Source organism: Takifugu flavidus, chromosome 21 (genome assembly GCF_003711565.1).
Source record: "Takifugu flavidus isolate HTHZ2018 chromosome 21, ASM371156v2, whole genome shotgun sequence".
Taxonomy (NCBI): domain Eukaryota; kingdom Metazoa; phylum Chordata; class Actinopteri; order Tetraodontiformes; family Tetraodontidae; genus Takifugu; species Takifugu flavidus.
Window position 1 is genome coordinate 2,229,521 of NC_079540.1, and position 23,545 is coordinate 2,253,065.

General features: G+C 44.3%; 1 protein-coding gene across 1 annotated transcript in view; it reads right to left on the reverse strand.

The window, feature by feature from the left end:
- Positions 1-23,545, reverse strand: part of csmd3b (CUB and Sushi multiple domains 3b) — a 212,716-nt gene that overhangs the window by 62,134 nt on the left and 127,037 nt on the right. Inside the window, exons 7-12 of the mRNA XM_057020312.1 lie at positions 20,266-20,343; positions 17,794-17,881; positions 17,561-17,685; positions 10,340-10,461; positions 3,218-3,321; positions 2,349-2,461 (exon numbers count right to left, since the gene is read on the reverse strand). Coding sequence (XP_056876292.1) covers positions 2,349-2,461; positions 3,218-3,321; positions 10,340-10,461; positions 17,561-17,685; positions 17,794-17,881; positions 20,266-20,343 — 630 coding nt within the window. The remainder of the gene's footprint in view (positions 1-2,348; positions 2,462-3,217; positions 3,322-10,339; positions 10,462-17,560; positions 17,686-17,793; positions 17,882-20,265; positions 20,344-23,545) is intronic.

A 23,545-nucleotide genomic window follows, 5' to 3' on the forward strand; every position in this document is an offset into this window, starting at 1 on the left:
GATAAAAACCACTCCACATAAAAGGACTAATGAAAATCTAAAATAACATCTCAAAATGCTTAACTGTGGCCTAAAACATCTAAACATCACGTCCAGTCGGTGCAGCACAGCACATCAGATAAAGAGCAGTTTGTGTTTTGGGGTCTTTTTCCCCAGACAGCTGCATGTGACACACGCTCCTCTTTACAAAGGCCAGAGACGCGGCGCTCGGTGTTTGTGCTGCCCTTTGCGATCGGCTTGCACGGTGTTACGTAACACAGGATGATGCTGTTGTAATGCACTTAAACCAAAAAAAAAGCTCCAGGGAATGACTCACTGCGGGGAATCCTCCCCATCACCACTCCTATGTGTTCAAATACCCACTGCACACTACTCGGATTATGACTGGACTATTTACAGTGAAAAAGAAGCTTTCAATAAAACAGCTGGGTTTCAGTGGTTGTTGCAGAACACCGGCTGTACGGTGTTGCACCTAAACGCCACCCTCCAGGTGAGCTGAAGAGCGGGGTCTCCTGCAGGCTGTCAGACACACCTAAACCCCGCAGGAATTTACCGGTAACTAGCATCTGCTGTATCTGAGCCGTTGTTGCCTGTGCAGAAGGAAATCAGCCGTTTCCATGTCAGCGTCACCATCGCCCTTCCATCACCAGCGTGCACACAAATTACAAACAGGTTGCGAAATAGAAAATAGTTGAATAATATTTTATGCAAACGGGGATTATTGATCATTATATTATTGATTGAAATAACTTAAATCCTTAAATAAACATTGTGGCCATTAACATTTAGACACTAATTAAACATTCTTGCATAATTATTCGGAACCCATATGTTTTTATGTTTAGGCAGATAAGCACAAATAAGACAGACCCTCATTAATGTGGCAGAACGTGCTCTGTACATCCAAGAAGACGATACATTATCTAACATCTGTGTATTTATCGACAGAGGAGACGCTCTATTAAACCTTTTCCATAAACGATGACCGTGTGCCCAACAGGATGCAGAGGGCGGCTGACCTTGATTTAATTAGAGATAAACAAGGCAGATGAAGGTGATACAGTGGCGGAGAGGGAAGAGGATGAGACGTTTGACTGTAATCTGTAAAGTAAACCTGACACACAACATGTCACGAAGAGCGGCCTCATTAGCTCTAATGTGCGTAGTGCCGTCGCTACGTTACATGTGAACGGTGGCCACGTTACACGTGACTTTTATGGTAGATCAGCTGTCTGAACGGCTGTGCTCAGATAAGAGAGGCTCTTGTAGTGGATATGGAGATGCTTCTGACTAAGCAGAAGGACATTAGATCACACAATAGAAGATTCTTTTCAGCATGGATTCCTTCACCAATGTTTTACATGACAGCACGCTGTGCAGACTATTGTAAATCATATAAATCCGGCATTTGAAATGTGTCTAACAGGACTTTGTTGGAGTTTTTGGGGATAATTTGTTTTTTTTCTCTGGTTCAGAATTTGCAAAATAGTCAAAAACAAAAAGGCTGAAGCCGAACTGAGTCCAACTGCCATGACTGTTTGATATTTTTCCGACTGTTTAAGCAGGAAATCAAGTGAACTTCGATGTGAATCTCCAGAAGAATAAAAGGCTGTGTGATTTCACGCCACGTTGGGCCTTTGTCCCTCCAGTCTACCGCTGCATAACCAGACAGGGCGCCGTCACCTCATTATGACCATAAATCCAGATGTGGCAACGCTCACACGAGGCGTCACAGTCCACTGAGGCAACAAAGACCACTACGGATTCATGGGCAGCCATTAAATTCACAAATCTTCTGTGATGAAAGATAAATAAAAGCTGATTACGTTTCAAATGAGAATCAAAACATCCTGTTTACCTGTTTTCTTTCCTACTGCCTGTATTGATCCGATATCCACTGATCTAAAATTGTGAAGGAATAGCCCAGAAGACCAGTGGATTTTCCACTTGACCATAATGAGCAGAATAAAATAGGCTTGCAACAGCTAATGCATATTGTCATTCAGCTTTGTGTTAGCTTTCCCTGAGCTACCTGCAGGGATGTCGTATTTCAAGGGAGCCACTACAGCATAGTCCCAGATTAACAGCGTAGTCCCAGATTAGCAACTTTCACCGTCAACGACGGCTGTCATTGCTAACCCACAACACTGTCAGGTTTAATTCTAGGCTTTAAGAGAAGATGAAGAGCTGGTCTGATGGTACAAGTTGATTCATCAGTTAAATTAAAGAAATCCCCCCAAAGACTTAAATTAAATGTGACAGACTGTAATAGATCTTCTAGAACAGTTCTTATGAACGCGATAGCCAAAAAAAGATAGAAAAGATTTAAACTCTTGACCGTTTCTTACCTTTGTAGTTGATCTTGAATCCTATAGATCCCACACTCTCATCTGACTGCAGGTGAAGCCACATCTGATGGGTCATGCTGACTATCAGATCAGGAACAAAGCTACCAGAAAGGCTGGGGCAGAGACAAAAACCATTCCAGTTAAATTACTACTATCATGTGGACAACAATGAAAAGTATGATTTTCATCTCTTCTATCAAAGCGACACTCAAATTCTCAGTTGCGGAAGATGAAACTCCTGGAGCACCAACGCTGGGAGTCAGTGCTTTGGTTAAGTTTGCTTTTTTTAGCAAAATGCTCCCACAGGAAAGCAAGAAGATCACAGTATGTTCACACTATCCAGACTGCCAGCAGCTTTCCAGGCCTCTGAATTAACAGCGACCGACACCAAAGAGAATTCAAATCATCCGCATTGTACAATGAAAAAAAAGAAAAACACTGTTTAGGCAGCACTGATCACTTTGAAAGTTCAATTTAGGGCTGCTGTTTTAAGCTCTGAGTGGCACAAAATGAGATAAACAGCAGAAGCTGGCCAATGGCTTTGATGTGTGGTCATGCTCCGGTTGACCAACAACGCTGCTAATGAGACATCTGCTGCGCGCTATTTCCTGCGAGGCCTGATTCACGAGGTCAGGCTGTTCCCTTCAAGAGTTTAACTTAGAAACGCCATTTTATTGGATTTATCTACCCGGTGTAACAGCAGACCACCACTCAGCCTGGCACCGCTAAAGCTAATTTACAGGTGGATTTCACACCCCTGATTCACAGGAGGATAGAAAAGTGGATCGTAAAGCTGCGCGCAGGCTTTTAATTGAAATTACCAAAATTTGGACTACATTAGGGAAAAGCTGTGACAGTGCAATACTTACACCTGTAGTATAGTTGTGGGGTCTCCCACTTCCCCCCCATCTCCTATAGTCAGGGTGTCATAGGCTATCTCCAGGTCAAACTCCTCAAAGTTGATCTGGATCACCTGCAATTAACACAGAAAAACAAATCAGGCATCATATAGGAAAAATACTCATTTTTGCTGTTAGGCTCATGGGAAGGTTGTATATAGATAACACACATACACGAAAACACTTACAGATGCATGCTAGCATGCCAAAACTGAAGTGTGTGTATGTGGCCTTCACCTTTGACCCCCGCCAAAATCATCGGGTGTAAATAAATGCTGGTTTTGAACAAGACCAAAGGTAATATGAGAATAAGAATTCATGGACATCTCCCACAGTGTGATGTGATTCACTTGGCCTGGTGGACCGAGAGGAACTGAGCTGCACTGGAAGCGGCGTGGATGCAAAACTCAGATTGGGAATTATTAAACCAACACTTTCCGTTTCATCTCGGAGCAGAGAGAAAGGCATTTGGCAGAGGAGAAGAAGGAAAACGAAAGGAGGGAGCGCAATGGGAGGGGAGATAAAGAGAAGGAAGAAAGAAAGAACGCAAGCAGAGGTTTGGAGGGAGGAGAGGAGGAGGAGGCAACAGACAGGAGCGGAGGGCAATAATGAGCACGCTTTGATGCTCGCGGTGCAACGTGTTAGAATATTTCAAACTGGATTCCTTTCTGAGCCCTCGGGGGTGGGGAGGCTGAAACCTTGCTGCCTGTCCTCGCTCCTCTCCTTCATTCCTTGTGATTTCCGGCATGAATATTCCGTTGTCAGACTCCGAATGTCCTACATGCATGTAAGAGCGGGCCCATTTACATGGATATCCATACATCTCTATTCAGAGATTGGAAGCAGACATCGTTGATGCCGCTGCTTATCCACTCGCTGCCTGAATACCACAGGATAGAACATTGATGTGGAACATCAACAGATTATCCTGATATTACACACTCCATTTGAGGGGAATTGCGGGAATGAGCACACAAACATGCGGCCACGTGCTCCTCCTCCCGCCTGCTGTTTCCCTGCTGGCAGCGTTGCTTGATTTACTTTGGGTCCCCGGGGCTAAGGCGTTCTGGCTCACCAAAGGGCGAAACCAATTGCATTTGATCTATTTATTGGTTCTTGTGGCAGCACCACAAACAAATAAACAAAATCAAACTGATCAATCGAGGGGACGAGCAAAGCAGACAGGGAAGGTCCGTTGATGCTCTAAAATGACCGTGTTTTCACACATGTTCTGCAGGTTCTCCCTCCCAACTCATCCATCCCACGAGGATCAGCCGCGTTCCACCCATGCAGGTACCCGTCAGGGTTCAAAGGTCTAATCCCACATGTGGGCCACCTTTTAAATGTCAATTCAATAATGGCTGCACAGCCAAAGCAGCCAATATTCTCTGGTCAATGACAGCTAATCCTGTCATCTGTAGCCTGAATAGCTGCTCAGTCTCCATGAGTATCTTCATCATCTGTGCTGCTGTCTGAAGGACTGCAATTAGACAGGATGAGAGGTGCTGCATGGTTCACAAAGGGAAGGAAGTGAGCCGTGACAATTTATATCCGTCTGTGTCTGAAAAGAAACACTATGCAGATCCTGAATGTCACGATTTCACTATTTCAATCCTCCAGAAAGTATGTGCTCACCAGTGAGTTGGTCTAATAGTTGGAATCCATGCTGTTTAATAACTCCGTGACACATCGTTACTGGTAAACTGCCCGTTAGCGTTCGTGTAGGTGTGATGTGGCCTCACAAATATTATACATATTTCTCAACCCTCAGTATAAACAATGCGTGTGGCTTCTCTCCTCTTTTGCCTCTGTGCTTTCAGCCTCTCCATCTCTCTTTCTAATTGGCTGCATGGTTCTTTTCTTCCATCCATCTATGGCTTCTAGCCAATGAGGCGACGGAATTGGATTTCTGCTTGATAAAGCACTTCCTTTGGTTGTTGTGGAGACAATGAGGTGGGGGAGACTTTCTCGCCTCTGATACCATAATACGATCTACAGATACCTTAAAGATGCAGTTAGTGCAGAAATATCTTTCTCTCAGCGACATTGGGGGGTGGGGGGGGGATTAATGGATCGGCTGTGCTAATATTACAGTAATCCTCTTGCTATCTGCTCCCCGTCAACATGCTTTTGCCTGGGCTGCATAATTTGTACCATCGCGGGGAGAAGCCACCTTTAACTGGGAGAGACTGATGACTGGAGCCCTTTGCCGCTTCCAGTGCAGCTCCAGCTTTGCTTCCCTCCCTTCGGTTTCTCTGGGTTGAAACCAGCAGGTGTCTTTGTCTCAACTTTGAGCAAAAAGCTGTGGGCTTCACCAGTTGCCATGCAACTACGCCTCTGATGAATGCATTTAAATCGCAATGCCAGATAAAAACCGGTAACTGTGTTGTATTCTTAATCAGCATCCTGATACTGGCTGGCTGAGCATCAGCAATACTACCTGGACAGGTCAGAGGAGGGTTCCAGGAGAAACCTACAACAGGCAACGTGCATGTGGAAAGAGTTGGAACCTTACGCTATGGGTTTACATTGTGACAGATGTGGTGCACGGTAAGGCAGCAACAAGCTTAGTAACAGTGGAACTTCAGTCTCCTTGTTTGACTTTATCTCTGCCTTCATTAACAACAAAAACTCTTGTTCTCCTTCTGTGGTTTACTGGGGAACACTGCGCACCTAGATGTGCATCAAGCGACACTTTGTTCTTCATGCCAAACAGCGTTAGACAACGTACAGTAACAGAGCATCGGTGACAATCGGCAAGTGGTTGCTAATCGTACGTTAATTAAAATCGCTCCGCTCAATGGTGACTTTGATCACAGGAGTCACTCGGAGAATGAAGCAGAAACAGATTCACCAGAAGAAGACTCCAAAGAGATAATCCCGGATTTGCAGTAGCACCGGTTCCTCAAGGGTTCTGCCATTGCTGGACTGCAGAAAGTGGCAGAAATCAGCTACCACTATGTTGATGTCATGAACAAACACCGCGCCCGTCGGGCCACGGTGCGATCCTGATTGCCAAGACGCTGACTTTTATCCAAGCAGATGGTATAAAGCGTGTGGTGTTGCTAAATGACAAAACAAAGATTGAAATGAGGACAAAATGAGCACTAAAGACAATGTTTTTTAGAGGAGAGTGGAGGAGAGACATCTTGTAATGGAATTCCTGTATACCACCCCAAGGTTAAACGAGAACTGGAGAGAATGAATCCGCTCTAAAGGCTCATTTTGCCAAAACTAAATGACGCAATAACATTGGAGAACCATATAACCCCATTAACACCTAACCTAAGAGAGGGAGAGAGACAGCAGACGGAGGACGAGAGGGACAGACAGCAGAGGAGCAGAAAATCAGCCTGTCGCTATCATCTAAAAGGGAGGAATGCAAAATATATGTACACATTTGTGTGACTGAGGAAGTGACATGGAGAAAGAATAAAAAGAGGACATTTCCCTGAGTGCCTTCTCTTCTCTCTGTTTTTTTCTCTTTCCATAGTAATTTGATGGTTCCAGGCTGATCTCTTTAATGAAGAATCTGGGTAATTCTGAGGACAGAGCCTCTGGGAGTGGGTGAAGGGGGGGGGGGGGGGGGGGGGGGGGTGGGGGTGGGGGTTAGTGTAGAGTGTATGACAAGAGGAAGAAAAAAGACTTGGAAAATGAGGGAAAGGCAGCAAAGACCGAGACACGTACGAGCAACGAGAGGCGCGCTCAGCTGGGACTTCCTAAGGCTGAAAGTGATGAGGTGCTCACACCGTCACCCTCCTGACCCTTGTCGCACTCAGACCGTCTCCCCGCGCGTCTGAGCGTGTTTTCTGCTGTATTGTCACCCCAGAAGACCACCTGGACATCTGACCTCCGTGGCCCCTCAAAGCAGAGCCCCTTCACTCATCTCGCTCCTAATTGAACACATTTTTGCTGCGGTCTGTCAGCCCATCACAGCGGCCATTCTTTTTGTTGACAGTTACCTGTCCGGCTTCACTGATTGCTCACTCAATCTCGTTGAGTCTCTATTTAACAGAGACCTCTTTACAAGCCCCTTTCCCAGCCAACATCGCCCGGCCCTTTTATTAGCAGCAAGTTATTCACCTGGATAAAAGAAGAAAATCTCTTTTCCCTGGGGATGTTTGGTGGAAACACGGTTTTTCAAAATACCAGACATATAATGAAAGTTCCTGGTGTGGACGAGGGGCTACAGTTAGCAAAAGCACAGATGTTTTCTCCTGGGCAGAATCTTGAAAGATCGGCATTAAGGAGTATCGACAGGGCTGGAAATACATTAGGATCTGCAGGATTCGGACGCCCGATGATAAATTTCTGATGCCGCGTCGCCGCTCATCAGCCGCGCGAAGCCTCGGGCCGTACCTGACCGGGGCTGGTTACGCTACGAGCCGCAGCGCGAGCGTTTCAGTTGGAACATGTTACCTGAGGCAAGAGCTGCCGATGTGTTTTTAACGATGCTGTCAGAAAACGTCTTTTTCTGGAGTCAGTCTTTCACTCTGTCGTACACAAACGTTAAGTGCACGCACGTTTTCGGTGACTTTGCACCGACAGTTAATCAGTCTATGCCCGAATTATCACATGCAAGTATTTAAAGGGAACGACTTCTCCTCCAGCTATCGGCAGGCTCGGATTACGCCACCAGCGTGCATTGGTCCATTAAAGCACGTTTCAATTTGAAATCCCTTTTTTTTTTCTCCAATAGCAGAACTTTGACTCGAACATTCATGGTTTGGAATTTTCTCTATGTGTCGTCTCACAGGTGTTTGCATGAATACAACTTGTCAAAAACAAAAAAAAACATGATTGGGAGACAGTTTAGGGTTAGATTGAATGAAGGGTCCCCCGCTGTCAGGCCCATCACTGCCTTCTGCTTTATAATTGTATGTGACTCTGGACAGCCTGGATGGTTTCTTATGCTGCTTTCAATATATGTCAAAGCTATGTGGACTTAATTCATCCCCCACGGCTCTGTGCAACCACGTGCATACTGGGATGTGAATTAAACACCATTTCTTCTTTTGAGGCAGTATGCCCTCCAGCTTTTGTTTCATCCCTCTTGCCATATTCCCGATCTCACTGGGTGTAACTTCTTCTCTGAGAACCATCTTTTTCTGGGAGTGTCGGAATCACAAAGACCTGATTCCTGGCGCAGTGTCGCACTTGACGACCCGGTGATTCATTTTCAGCAACGTGACAGATGCTGGATGTGAATAAAGACGTGCAGGTGACACTGGAGAAACCGGCTTGATTAAGCTTTAATTCCTCCAGTCTTAATTTAGACCAGTGCGCCTGATGATATCTACAACCCTGCATAATGTATTTACCTTCATTTTCATGCATGTGAATCCAGACACATGCGCGCACACAACCCTGCAGAGTGCTGACAGGAGAGCATTAGCCTCCAACAGTCTCACACACACACCACAGCCTTCAACAGAGAATAGATCACTGTAGGCCAGAAACTGCGATCCTTGGGCAGCAACAGAGACTTGTGTGTAGTTGGTATGTCAGAGAGGAAGAGTGAATGAGGGAGGGTGAGACAGACAGAGAGAATATACAATAGTGCTTTATAAGAGATGGCTCTGTGGGTGTGTGTGTGTTCATGTGAAAATATATGTATATTTGTACACGTGTCCCTATGGTGCTGACGCAGGTGTTGCCATTGACAACAGCACGGTCACCACAGTGACCCTGAGTGGAGCAAGGTGTTGTTTCCTGAATACCAATCGGCTGTCTCTCGAGACATAAAGCAGCTGTCCGTCCAACATTCAGCCTGTGCAGGATAATCCAGTCACCTAGAATCAGTCACCGGTGAGAACTGTGAGAAACGCTGGCTTAGATTAATTAGACGTAACTCTGCATGCTTCCGCTTTGGTTAAGGGAAGGACGCTGCGCAGGGTGAAGTGGTGTCTCCCCAGATACCGTCTCACAGCAGCCTGCAGTATATTAGATTTTAGAGCTCAGATGCGTCTGAAAGGCTGAATCTGAGGAACTGCGCATCAGTGGCCGCCACTGAAGGGCTGTTCCAATTTCTCTGATCACGCAGCCTTTACAAAGGAGCGAGTCCTTCGCTCAGACAGTTTTCAAGGATGCCTCTGCGTGCGCATAATCAGCAAACCTGAAGCTCCCACAGTCGTGCGCGTGTGCTTCTAAGCCGGGATGTGAGAAACAGCAACCTTTTGTCAGTGATGCAATGAGCCTTGGCAGAGGATCGCATCAAACTTTAATTCAAAAGGCCTGACTTTGTTTGAACTTTTCAGACATCCAACTACTAACAGTATCACAGAACATGGGAATTTTCCCACCTTTTACTTCTTTTAAGACTAACATAAATAAACTATGCCTTGAGTAAAATGGACTGACATTGTCACTGAAAAACAAAAAGCCATGGGCTCATAGATTCACTATGAAGTAAATACGGCACATGTGTAAACCTGTCTGAGGCAGATAGAGACCACAGAACACCCATGACTTCTGTATAGATGTCAAATCCTCACAGAGCTAAAGTGCATACAGCTTTCGTCCGTGTTCCATCAACCAAATCTTAATCACAAAGAGAAAGACCTTCTGCTACAGTTCTCATTACGACTCTGAGGTCAACTGGAAATATGTTCTTTGATGAAACCTAAATGGAGTTATAAAGCCCCTGCCAGCACATTTGCTGGTAAAAGCATCATGCTCTGGGAGCCTCTGTGCAGCAGGTCCTGAAAGGGTTGTAAAATTATAAGGTGAAACAAATGTTCAAACCTCAGTCCTCTGTCAAATAAAGAAAAATCCCTTAGTGTTCACAATAATGAGGGAAATCTACAGCATCAACACACCTCCAGATCCTCCTCATATCTGTGACAGTCAGCAGAGAAGCCTCTATATTCCTCTGACAGGTCCTCCCTGCTCTGCCACTATTAACTTGATAAACCTCAATTCCTCCCCATGTGCAGCATTCAAGTTCCTATTATGGTGAAAATAAATGTGTTTTGATTCACTTGCAGGTAATAATCGAAAATCAGTGTCTGTAATCTATAAACGGCACATTTTTGTATGTGGGGTGAGCTTAATTTCAGTGACTTAGTAGACGATGCAGAGAGGACGGTTTACCTTATTGGGATTTGATGCAGTAATTATCCACACACACTGCGCATTGCTCTCGTACTGGATTGGGAAGTTCGGAGATGTAAAGGTTCCCGACGGCCCTTGAAGATTACTGCCGCATGTTTTCACTGTGAACAAAAAAAAGGAGAAAAAACACATTGGCGTTGTTATTAATAATATCAACTGAAATGTCAGCAGAGGCGATTGTTAAGTGGCTGTGCTACAACAGAGGTCCCTTTATAATTAAAGATATTTGTTTGTAGGAGATTTAGTCAGGGACTACAGGAAAAGAAGCAGTGTTTAACAACGCCACAACACGGTTAACACTATTAAAGATGACAATAACGCACCGGTCTTGAGTGTGGCGACTCAAGAGCACATTAGAACAGAGAGAGGGTCAGAAAGATGTTATTGATACTATCAGTGACATCTCCCTCAATGGTGCTGCTTAATTGGAAGCTATTGGCTGTGAAATACCACAGGATTAGCTGCTATTGACTGATAGAGACACTCTTAAGCTTTTCCCTCTCCAAATCCATTCAAAGTCAACGACTTCCAAATGCTCACTGACTAATAATCGCATTCGTTTTCTTTACATTCAAGTAGCTACAGGCGTCCTCCGCACATCTGACATGTTGATTCAAGCAGAGACACTTTCACCCTTGGGTTTCAGGCCAAGTGCACACACTTCGGTGGGTGCTGGCGACGACACGCACGCGTCTTTGATAACCCGACCCAGCCTTTATTAGGCTGTGTGCTCTGACTGGATGTGACAGAGAACCTGCTCGTCTGTCCTTGGGTCGTCCTGTTAGAGCTGCCTGGTAATTTTCTGGTTGGTTTGAAACAGTGTTTGTTCCTTAATTAGTTTGTTCAGCAGCCGGGCCCACGAGAGCACGCGCGGCTGGCGTTTCGCGCGCACGCGGAGCAATCGACGCGTCGCAAACCGACGTCAGGACGCTCGTGAGACGAGAACCCGGTCACGCACGCTCCGCGCAACATACAGGCGAGGGACGACCATTTGAGTCACAGCGGGGGCGCGCTTGTGTGTGTTTTCTTGTGCGTTTAATGGGGTGCGACCAGGAAGTGGTGTAAGTGTCAGGAAAAAGTAAGACGACCAGAAATCCCGCCTGCTCGTGTTTCCCCGCTTCCTGCTTCCACTGATTCCTGCAATCCTCGCGCCACCGTCGTCCTCCCTTGCACGCGCTTCCCGAAGTTTCCCAACCGGCCTGAGCGCGAGGGTTGCGCGCGTCACGCGGCAGTGTGCGTGTTGACAGCTCAATCAGCGTGGCCGGAATGAATTGGACGGCAAATCACTGCGGGCGCCGTGTTGCTATAGCAATAGCACACGGAGAATTATCGCTTGGCTTTCCAGAGGAGCAAACATCTCATAAGTTAATATTAAAGTCAATCTGTCTCTCGGTCAGCATTTCAGTCTCTCTCTCCCTGCACCTTTTATTCATCCCTCTGTCAGCTGTTGTACGCAGCTCGTGATTTACTTCATGCTCCATTAAAAAGTACTTTCCCACTTCCTTCTCCCCCCTTTCCCCTCTTTTATATTCAACGGACGTGCACGGACTGTTGCAATTTGCTTGTGACGGTTTTCCATTTTTCCTTTTCTAATAATTCTCCCCCACTGCAGTATAATTAGTTTCCCCCTGCAGCAACAATAACATGCTAAACTGCATCACACATATTACTATATCTCACATGATATATTGAGTAATAACTGTATACCACTGAATTTTCTACATGATTTGATATTATTATTGGTTAATTTTTACATCCTGGTCTTTGCCTAAATTATGCAGTAAATAACTGTGATTAACAACAAGCAAATGTAACCCCTAATTTGACCTCTAATTACATAAGATTATCTAATTATATAAAAGAAATCATTAAATGCATTCTAGTGGCTCATGTTAGTTCTGTCTATGTACACTTCTTTTGGCAGATGCAAACACTACAGAGCAACGTCTCTTTGCTTATTTCCTTTATTACACAAATTTGCATATATATTATACGGCAGATATTGTATCGAACAATAAATAGTGTCTGGGAACAAGATGCTTATTTACACACCCACCATTATTAGCATTCATTTTAAACACTTCACTCGAGCTAATCTGTTTTCTTTCCCGTGTTGACTGTTATGGACATGTTCTTCTTGGAGGAAAAATACTGAATCAAACAGCTAAATGCACCAACATGCTAAATGACAACAGGCTTAGACCTTGTGTGGGACGTCTAGTGGTGGAAGCCAGCATGGTGTGGGTTCGGTGGAGCCTTTTAATGGAAAACACCTGCTTCCCACAGTTCGGAAATTATGCAGATAAGAAGGATTTTGTGAGGCAGAAAGGTAGGAAAAATTAAAGATGTGTACTGTTCCCTAATCAATTTAGTGATATAATCTGACACTTTCAGAGTCAATAAGTGTGAGGGCTGGTTGTGGCAGAGGTGAGCACTCTGGGATATGAGCTCCATTCCAGTTTTAAATGTACACCACGAAATAACCAAATCAGTGTACAAATGCTTGTTTAAGAGCACATCTCAACCCAAAGATGAAATAGAACATAATCAGACCGTTCAGTGTTTTTCTCTTGATATAAAGGGAATATAAAGTCTTGATGTAGACATAATTAAAGATTTAGATTTTGAAAATTTAGAAAGACTTAAAGCTAATTCAAGCGACTGCTTCAGTATCTGTGGCTACAGATGACTTTGCCTCTAATGCTGTAGCTAAAAATTTCTCCTTTAATGGCCTTAAATCCTACCTGGCGTGCCCCATAGGCAGTGAGGAAGATTAATGTTTCCTTGACTCTGGATTTTCCAGTGTTTTGACTGGTTTTATCATCCAACTGTGGTAGAAACTGGCATCAAACTGAAGGACTTCCTTAACATGCATTATTAAAAAAATCACCTGAGAGCGACAGGCGAGGTGATCATATATTGTTATATATTGATCATATAAACTTCCTTCATCAAAAGAGGTTTCATGATTAAAGTGCATTAAATATTAAGGTACCGTTCCCTTAAAAGGAGATTTCTTATTACACTAAATGACAAGAAGGATGTGTAACCAAAGAGAGAAGATCACTTTAATGAAAGCCTCATATCATCACAGAAGGTTAGAGGCTATCGTCTGATATTTGTGTTAATAACAAACAGTCAAATATTACTCGTCAGGTAATTAAAGTCATTTTCATGGACGGGGGAGCAAGAAAGGTTTAGCACGTGATCAGATCTCTGATCGGAAAAGGAAGCAGTCTGGAACATTCTGGACTCTTCTCAGAGCCACCAGACTGGGCAGAAACAGACTGCGAGGAACACAAGTCTCTGATCCAATGGAACCGGCAGGTGTAAATGAAACCCTGATCCAGAACACTTAGGACCTCAGACTGGGCTGAAGCTTCACCTTCAAAACAACACGTGGAGAGATCTGAAGATGTCTCTCGATAGTTTCAGCATACGACAAAGTTCAGAATTTAAGGAGCTGTAAAGTTCTGTTTTCACTCCGTCAGTATTCGGTACAGATGGATTTTAGTTAAGCATCAGGCTGCGACACAACAAGCACTGACACAAAGAAGAGGGTCTGACATCACCCAAGTGTTTTCCACCAGGTTTGTCAGTGTCGATGGTTTGAGCAAGTCGACAGCCGAGGAGCGCCGAGGTAATGTGCTCCAGGTGTTGGATCAGAATGTTGACTCAGATTAGAGATCACAATCGTCTCCAGGAAGGCTGAACTGGCTGTTTAAACTGGCTCCCCCACACGAGCAGATAGATTGACCAGCAGACACAAAGGATGATTGATGACACAATTAGGCTGGCACGCAGCGTTCCATCGGCCTTCGCTGTGGTTACAGCTGAAGAGCACACACACACCCACACACACACATTCTTGTACTTCTGCCTTTGTGAGGACTTTCATAGGCACACTTTCCCTATTCTCTTACTCTATCAATGCCATCTAACCCATAAAGCTAACCCTAACACTGACCCTAACACTGACCCTAACCCTGACCCTAACCCTGACCCTGACCCTAATCTCAAGCCTATTCTAACACTACCATTAAAACCCACATCTGGACCCTCAAACAATCCCTTGAAGTTGTGAGGACCAGCCAAAATGCCCTCACTTAGAATAAGGATTTAGTGATGAGTTTTCATGATGATAGAAGTACAAATGTTTGTGTGTGTGTGTCTGTTGTGTAACCATGCAGTAACTTTAGTTGCGTGAGTATATTCAAACAGATCTCAGTTCACACAGACAGAGAGAGTTGGCTGCCTGGCCCACCATCTGTCCATTAATCAAGGTGCCACATGGACTCTCTCACTTGCTCGCTCTCTCTCTCTCTCACACACACTCACACACACACAGTGGACAGAAGGGCATTGCGATTTGATGACTTTTGATGTTGTTTATTTTTATTTAGCTTTGTAGCTGGTTTATTGTGTGTAATAAATTGATGATGACCCTGCCCCTCCCCTCCTCTTTTTTAACAGCCTCTTCCTGTTGCTTAATCAAATTTTCAAGCTACATTCGTTTTATTTTCTGTCTCATCGTCCAGAAACACCACTTAACTCATTTGTGTTTTGACAGAAATGACCCCTAATGAGTCGTCTAGGTCGACTTTTCCTGACAGACTGGCTCTCCCCCAGTGTTATTCATGAGTTCCCACTTTAGATGTTGACTGGTTTCAAGTAAAGGTCAATTATGAGCGGCGCCCGGCTTGACACAGCTTTTATCTCAGTCCATTTTGACTCAACAGGGTACAACAAACATGTTGGAAAATGAAATTAATATCTTGATCAGGTTTTAGAAGGAACTTGACTTAATATATGTGAAAGTTCGTGAATAATATCTGTAATATCTGCTGTCTTACTGTGGCTCAATTAAAACTAAATGCATTTTTTTCCTGGCAGTTCAAACCACTGGAGGCTCCTGCATCTTTCTGGAGTCTTACTGGTGTATAGTAAAACAAACTTGTTATTCCACAGTGGTTGAAGCATTAAAAAAATCAGGTTGTTTATTTTCCTTTAGCCTACAACTTTACAGAAATCAAACTGCACTGAGGTGACGAAAGAGTACTTTCTCTCCCTTTCCTGCCAGGACGGGTTTTAAACCTCCGTTCTGTGGCTGTAATCTCTGTCTTAGAGCTTGATCACATCATTATGCATGAACAGGAAGTGGCTTTAATTTAAAAACATAAGAAAAGCAGGTTTATTAGCGGATGTAGGCGGCCATCACTCCAATTCAGCCTGGCCCCTCCCCTCTTTTCTTCCAGGTGTTTTCAGACCCTGATATTGGATTCCTCTCCCTTTTTTCGACATACTGTAGATACGAAAACAGGAGCGTGGTGGCTGTACCCTTCGCGGTGCCTTTCAGCTACGGCACCGCAACAACCGTTTGTTTTTTGTTTTTTTTCTCCATACCTGCAGTGTTTACAGTTGCAGGCAGCTGCGGCTTCTTCTTCTTCTATGCCTCCTTTCAGAGCAGTTCCGACACAAAGCTCAAACAAAGCCTCAGCATTTGTTGTCACAGAAGATAAGATTCCAGCATTACATGCATCTTGTCCTTCAAGCAACCTCAATGAGTGCGTCTAGGGATTTACAGGAGTTCTGAAGAGGCTTCTCTTTCTGGTTTACCTGCGTAGGAGAGGGTTCAATTGCATACCAACGATCCGGGCACAAAAAAAAGAAAAGAGGGAATGCTTTTGCCTCGTCTTTGTGGTGAAACACTGTTCCACCATTACGAACAATTGGAGAGGTGAGGAAACTATACAGGAGACTAGTCAGGCCTCCATGATGAGATGCTTTATCCGACATTGCTCTGCAAATAATCACTAGTTACTTAGCAACAATCTTTGGAGCGAGATGGAGCACACTGTTGTGGCCGTGTCCCAAAAAGAAAAAAAAAAGTTTCACCGTGAACAGATGTTCTTGCTGGGAGTGTCAGCGCGAGCGCTTTAAATTAAAGAGACTTTTAACAGCACGCACCTGCCACATGGAATCTAGCCGCGCTTGGCGGAAGTGTCCCGGCTGGTCCACATATTTCCCCTTCACAGATCCCCGCTGACTCTAGACTGACGGCGGAATTTCCCGGTGACGAAGGTCATTCTTTTAAGAGCTGACTGCTCGAGGGGACAACATCTGCGACACTAAATATCATTGGGTACCTCCCATGGGGAGGCCGAGCTAATCCTCAGACGCAGACAAGTGCAGTAGCTTGATGTCATTAGCTATATTTAAAAGCCCCTTCGTTGCTAAGTGCTAAAAGCCATTAACAGGTTAGGACGCTCATTAAATATTATATATACATTATACATACTACATGGATAAGTGAGATGGCCAAGTGGTGCTTATAGAAAGGGAAAAAGTAGCAGACATGCTAGTATCACATAGCTTCTCCTAAATGTCCTCTAATGAAACGTGTCCAGTTTAACTTATATTATTGTTCATGAGAGAGTGAGAGAGTAAATGTTATCATACACTATACAATAAAGATTTATGTTTGGTTAATACTACTGTGTTATTGCACTTCATGTAGTTGTGATGGATGTATTTATTGCAGAGACATTGGGACATTTTCAGCTCCATTTTCACTGGTTCTCCTGCATTTTTCACCTTTTGGTCCTGCAGTGTTTATTAGTTACAGTACAATGTTGCAAAACTCTCTCTCTCTCTCTCTCTCTCTCTCTCTCTCTCTCTCTCTCTCTCACACACACACACACACACACACAACACACACACACACACACACCACACACACACACACACACACACACAGTATTGGTTTTAATGTTAAAGTTGGTGTCTGCAGCCACAGTCCACAGCCAACTGAAGGGCGTCAGGATGACGAATGAGTTTGCCATTTAACATGACAGATGCCCTCTCTGTCATTCCCATGTGTGCACGTGTGTACCAAGTCTCAAAGGGGTTGCAGATTCTAAACTTTCATCATAAAGGACGCTGAATAAATGAGTATAGAGTTGATAGTGGCCTCCATTAAGACCATAAAAGGCACTTTCTCACTGTGGTGCAGGTTCTGGATGTTGTTAAATACCCAGCAGCTATGAGCCACCAGCATAACTAATGTCTATAATGATCATTTCCAGTCTGCATGTGAGGAGCAAGATGTTCAGCGCTGGTCTGGGGGGCCATGCTAATGTGTACTGTTACATTACATATGTGTAATTAATGTAATGCTTCGTTTGTGCAGCAGTGTCCTACCTTTGCAGACTGGTCTGTGGTCACTCCAGGCAGCAAAGACCTCAGCCACCCTCTGGCAGCTGATGGTCTTGCTACCCTGTAGAACATAGTCTTCCCCACAGCTGAACTGCACCACGCCGCCAATGCTGCACACAAACACGCCGTTAAATCCAGCTGAGGTGCGTTTTCAGGCACGTAAAAGCATCAGAAATATGAGCGTCTGTTTTTTTGGTTGGGAGCAGCCTGGACCCTACCTGAAGTCGTTGCCATGGCGTTTTCCATTCTCCGGCTCTCCCGGGTCGGGGCAGGAGTTGGACGCCTGTCTCACTCCACCTTCATTTACTACACAGAGACAAGAACACCACAGAACCTGGAGTCAATCACACGTTCTTCTGCGCCACTGGTGTTGTCCCGGCAGTGTCCCCTGGACCTTTTCTAAACGATTAATACGTTATCACAAAGAACTCCGGTGACTTTGATGACAGAATGTTTCTTTAATTGTCCATCTCTCCAATAATTGATCAGAACTTGTGTTTGATAATAGAAATGACTTTTTATTCTAGGATTCTAAACATCAGCCTGTGTTGTAATCAGATTCGGGGCAGAGGTGTCAACACCCACCCTGTAATGATCAGATTTTAACACTTTAAAAACCCCTGATCCACAAAGTCCTGTTCTCTGAATCATGTCATAGCATCTCCTAATGAATACCCACGGAATAGATGCCAGCGCCCGTCCAGTAATTTGTGATGTACATTTGTTTATGGTTGCCAAATACAGCCCACTCAGGGGTAGTTTGGTTGTTGATGCACTACAGCACCTTTAAGAATTAACTTAATAAATATTAAGAGTCAACATCATGTCCAGCTGCTCCCTTAGGGTTAGGGGGCACTTTTCAGAGGGCATTAAATAGGCTATATAAGTTCATTCCATTTGGATAAACATGGCCAGTAAGATCTGTGATATCTGTCTAAGCTTTATTGTGGTTTAAGTTATTAATCAGTTATTATTTCTATAGCACATTTGCCTATATGATTCACTGTTGTTGTTTTTTTTGTTTTTTTTTGTTTTTTTTTTACATTTTTGGGGCAGCTTTGGAAGGTTTGAGTTATGCACTTCCTCTCCATTTCACTTCAAAATAAGAGCATATTCATGTATGTGCTGTAAAGAATGTTGATTTTATTCTTTTAGTCAAATTTAACTTACACACACCGCCTCCCACTGTTGGGGTTGACTAACATGCATTCACATGTTGAGCTCTTATCAACAAACCCAGCAGGTGGCTGCAGTGTGCACATGTGTGTTTGTTTGTAGCTAGTTTGTTGCTTTGTTGGAGCGGCTAATTTGACCATCTGGACTATTACCACCAGAACAGAGGGACTGGTTACAGTTTCTGTTCGCATACTGACTCACGGGAGCCCACAGGAGTCACGGGCACGTATACGGTGCAAACGTGGACGTATGCGGAGACATGATCACAGCGTGCGCAGGCACAGAGTGGCAGGTTTTGATTATGTGCTTGACTAAAGAATTAAATGAGTCACAGCGCAACAAATTAACAGCAGCGCTAATAAAAACCCGGCTAATCGACAAGCAAATTCACATCTGTAGAATCAGGCCTTAAACCTGTCAGGAGGTCTGATGAACAGCCAGGAGGCTTCGACTGGCTTTAATTCTGCTCATAAAGTATCACAGGAACCCGTTGACATAGACACAAAAACACAAAGCCAACAAGCAGAAAAGAGGAACAGGTGGATGCAACAAATGCTCGAAAATGCATCTGGAAGCATGCAGATGGAGTTCTGGACGCACGTTTGTGCGTGTCATGTGCTCCTGTGTGTCCAAGGGAGACAGAGAGACAAATAGGAAAGAGCTGAAGTCAGAAAAGAATAAAAATGGTCAAAAAGTTGATGCTGGGGCTGAACACAGATGAGGGATTTACATGTCCAAACAATCGAGGGACGAGGGAAGGAGGACGTGCGTCTAAATGTCCACGTCTAGGACGTGCCACCAACAGCCACAGTTATTAACCATTTAATAGAAAAGTGACTGATGCACCTGCGGCCCACTCTAAAGGTCAAAGGTGACACTCTTACGCATGCCAAAGTTAAAAAATGATATAATTTCCATAAAATAATCAACATTAATATAAATATTAATATTAATTAATATAAATATAGCTGTAGTTTACTCTAAAAAAGGCTTTTAAAATGGCGCCTCAAACGCTTTGCGTTGCATAACAGGTCTGCGATCACAGGAGAGTGAAGAAGAGAAGAATGACGAAATAGAGAAGAAGAGCTAGACGTGATGTTAAATAATATAAAAGATGATGCACATTGTGTGGAGCAAGACAGAATAAAGACGATCAAAGCAGGGATGATTTCTTCTGTCATTCATCAAAGCAAAACAGGATCGATGACCAAAAGACATGCACGACACAGCAAACCAGAAGAGTCCAACAGGATGGGACCAGGCATGCTCTCCTAAAGGCTGCCGCCTTTTCGACACATTTGCCCCTCAGAATAGCCCATTTTAGCTTGTCGCCCACAGCTGTTTGTTTGAGACGATGTCGTTGCTGGCGTCCGAAAAAAGTGCCCGAAAAAAGTGTCGAAACGAGCAGCCTTTGGAAGGTGCAGAACAACTCATAGCAAACGTGAAGCAAGTGTAAAGACAAAGCCACCACGCGTCAGCACATTAGCCACAGTGACATCAAGATGGGAACTCACATAGCGAGAACTTGTTGGTGGAGTCTTTGCCAGGGAACAATTTAACGCCCCGCGATTTAAAATCTACCGATCGCTTCACTGCAGAGGAGAGCAAAATAAGGGAAAGAAGGCAAACAGATCAGTGGACATGTTGGGAGGGGGTATAAAATAGATCAGGCCATAGAATTAAAAAAAAAAAGGCAGATTCTCCAAAAATAAGAGAGAAGAGTACAGTAAAAAGAACCAAAAACGTTACAGCAAGAGAGATGAAAAGACAGTGAAAGAAGATCAGCAACGCGACTAAAATTTAGCACGAATCTTTCCTGGGAGCTTGATTGTCCCTCTCTGTCGCTGAGACATCACAAATGTAAATCCAAGCAGATTAGGAACAAAAGATGCTAACGGAAATTGCCGCTTTCTTCAAAGTGACAGAGAGGCAGTTCTGTAATCAAGACGCTCTGATTACGGCACGTTGGACAACACATTCCTTCACTCAGACTGCCGGAAAGACAAAAGCAGGGATCACTGTCGGCGCCGCGCCCGTGACATCATCTCCTTACAGGGTCGGCGCCACGGTGCCAGGGCGTGTCTTTGGATGGGCGTGTGGGAGAGACGTAGCCAGTGGTCAGACCCCTATCGTGGTCCACGCAGCCGTGATAAAAGTGCCTGTGGGCGATCTCAAATTTGATGTTTTCTGCTCCACTTTGTTAAAATAAATAGTTGCGGCGCAGAGGTAAGTCACGAAAACATAAGCACAAATGCAGCTCGTCCGGAACAAAATGCGGTGACAAATCACTTTAATGAGTGTCTTCTGAAGTGGCCGACAGAAGTTGGGTTCGTAACGACCTGATTAAACCGCCAAATAATGACAAATCATCGACTTGTTAATGCACTACAATTATTCTGATGAACGCACACTCATCAATTACATCAGTTTGGTCATTACAGCACGAATACTTCATACCAAGAATCATCTTGGCCTTCACACACACACACACACACACACACACACACACACACACACACACACACACACACACACACACACATGATTTGGTTCTAAAGCCATTGTTATTTTAACAATTAAGCTAATCTTAACATTAGCTTCACTCACACGTTGTGGACATAAATTACCAGCATGAAACTTTAAAGCGGTTCCCTTTCTACATGTGAGGATATGCATGTGACATGCGTGTTAGACACCGAGCTGGGCTACTTTGTTGAGGAGAAAAATGTGCTCCATGGTTCCGTCCTTAATGAGCAAATGCGCAGATGTAAGATGGATGTGTTGGCTGAGCATCCGCAGCGTTGTGCACATACAGAAGCGTCCATCACCGAAGGACATTAATGATGTTTTTCCTGCTGAACGAGTTAGTTTATCAGAAATGACAGTGACACACGGTAAATCACCTACATTACACTTTGTCACTCTCTAACTTGATCAGGTGCACACACACATGAGGACAGAAGCCGGCATGACGGTTCCACATGAGCATGTGGGTTAGAAAATACATGCAAATGTAAGCTAGCTTAAAAATGAGCGACACCTTTGGGGTGTTTAGCATCAAAACAGCTGAAATGACAGGTGCTACATTTCTCGCGCTGTATTTTTGAGGTAAAAGTCAGAGTATTTGTGGAACATTGCTGTGAAGCCATCAGGAATGTAAGCCATCAGGAATTTAGAGCACCTTTTATCTCAGGTTTGATGAGTAGGGAGTGAAAACTATTCATAAGAAAGGTTTTCTAAGCACTCACGCTAAAAGAAGCAAAATGTAGCATTTTTCAAAAGAAGGACAAACCTGAAATTACTGAAAGAAACAACAAGGACCACAGAAATAAACTGAAAATCTAGCTAAAAAAAGGAGTGAATTGTTTCATTCCAGCTCATTAGGGACCTCATTTGAGGCTTTTGTTCTCATCAGAATTCCAAGTAAAAGTACCAAAACTGAAACAACGGCCAAAAAAACAAGTCTGAAGCCCTAATTTAAGAAAAATGAATCTCATTTGAAGTAATAAATTAACTAAACTCTTCTATTTCCAACCCAAAAGTTATGGTGCAAATCAAAGCAGGATTGAAATGTGTTTTCAATTTGTCTTTGCCCGTACGTGAGTTCCAAATGCCCCGTTAGTATGCATCATAAACCCCATACTGCCTGAATATAGATCAGTTAAACTCGCTCGTGTTCATCCTGCAGCCTGCAAACAGCAGCTCCTCTCCAAACAACAGATGGAAGGAGATTGGGATTTACGTCAGACAGATTTGTCAAACAAAGCTGGAACCGCAGACACTAATTAATTACTGACGGATCAAAGTGACCACATATCAAGGGGGATTAAGGTAAATCTATCAGCTTTAGGGACACAAAGTACAGGTTAAAGTTAACGTTATCCCAGCGGCATGGGGGCAAAGACAGGGTGCAGCCCTGGGGGAGTCACAGCCCTATGTCAGCAATTGGGGGTTCAGTACCTTGCTCATGGGCATTGCTCTGAAGGTGTTCTGGTACCTCCCCCGATTAACACCTTCCTGGGTCTTGAACTGAGAACCTTCCACTTCTTAGCCCAGGCCTCAACAGGCTGAGCTACCACCCCCCTGGTAACATGGGGTTATTTTCATTATTCCATGGGGTTATTTAAAATAATTGAAGGTCTTCATTTTAGAGCTAAATGTCACTGGTAATTCCCATTTTGGAAGAATCAATAGATTACCATTATCACAACAGCTATAATCAAGGTCTTTATGTACACATTTAAGCTACGTTTCGTCGATCACGTGACCACCTGGATCGAACCGAGAGCTCACATATTCCTCGCATCACTGCTGTAGTGGTCCTGGAGTCAGTGGGCTTCATGACTTGGCCAGCCCGGAAAAACGATGGAAAACAAAGCTGGCAGCACTGGTGAAATCCCAGCTCCAAAATAATATAACAGACGATGAAAGGGGTAGGGTTTGAGGGGGGGGGTCACAGATTTATGAGCTCATATGAAACCCCAGAGGCCTATAGTGTCTTTGTGTTCAGCTTGACTAATGGCTCCTAAACCGAGGTTGACGCTGAGACGGACTCGGGGATTTATTTACACAAAAGCTAAGCGGCATATTCCACCTCTGCTAAGTGCTTCCTGTTTTTTTCCGTGGCCGCAATTATCAGCAGCGATTCAAGATGTCCGCACTTGATCACAAACAGGTAAGGTATGGGGTATTACGGGAGTCCTATCAAAGGGGCCGTGCAGTCAGCGGTATCCAATATGTCAGCCTCCCTCGGGGCTACGCTGCCTCTCCGCTCCGGCTGAATGATGTTTCCGT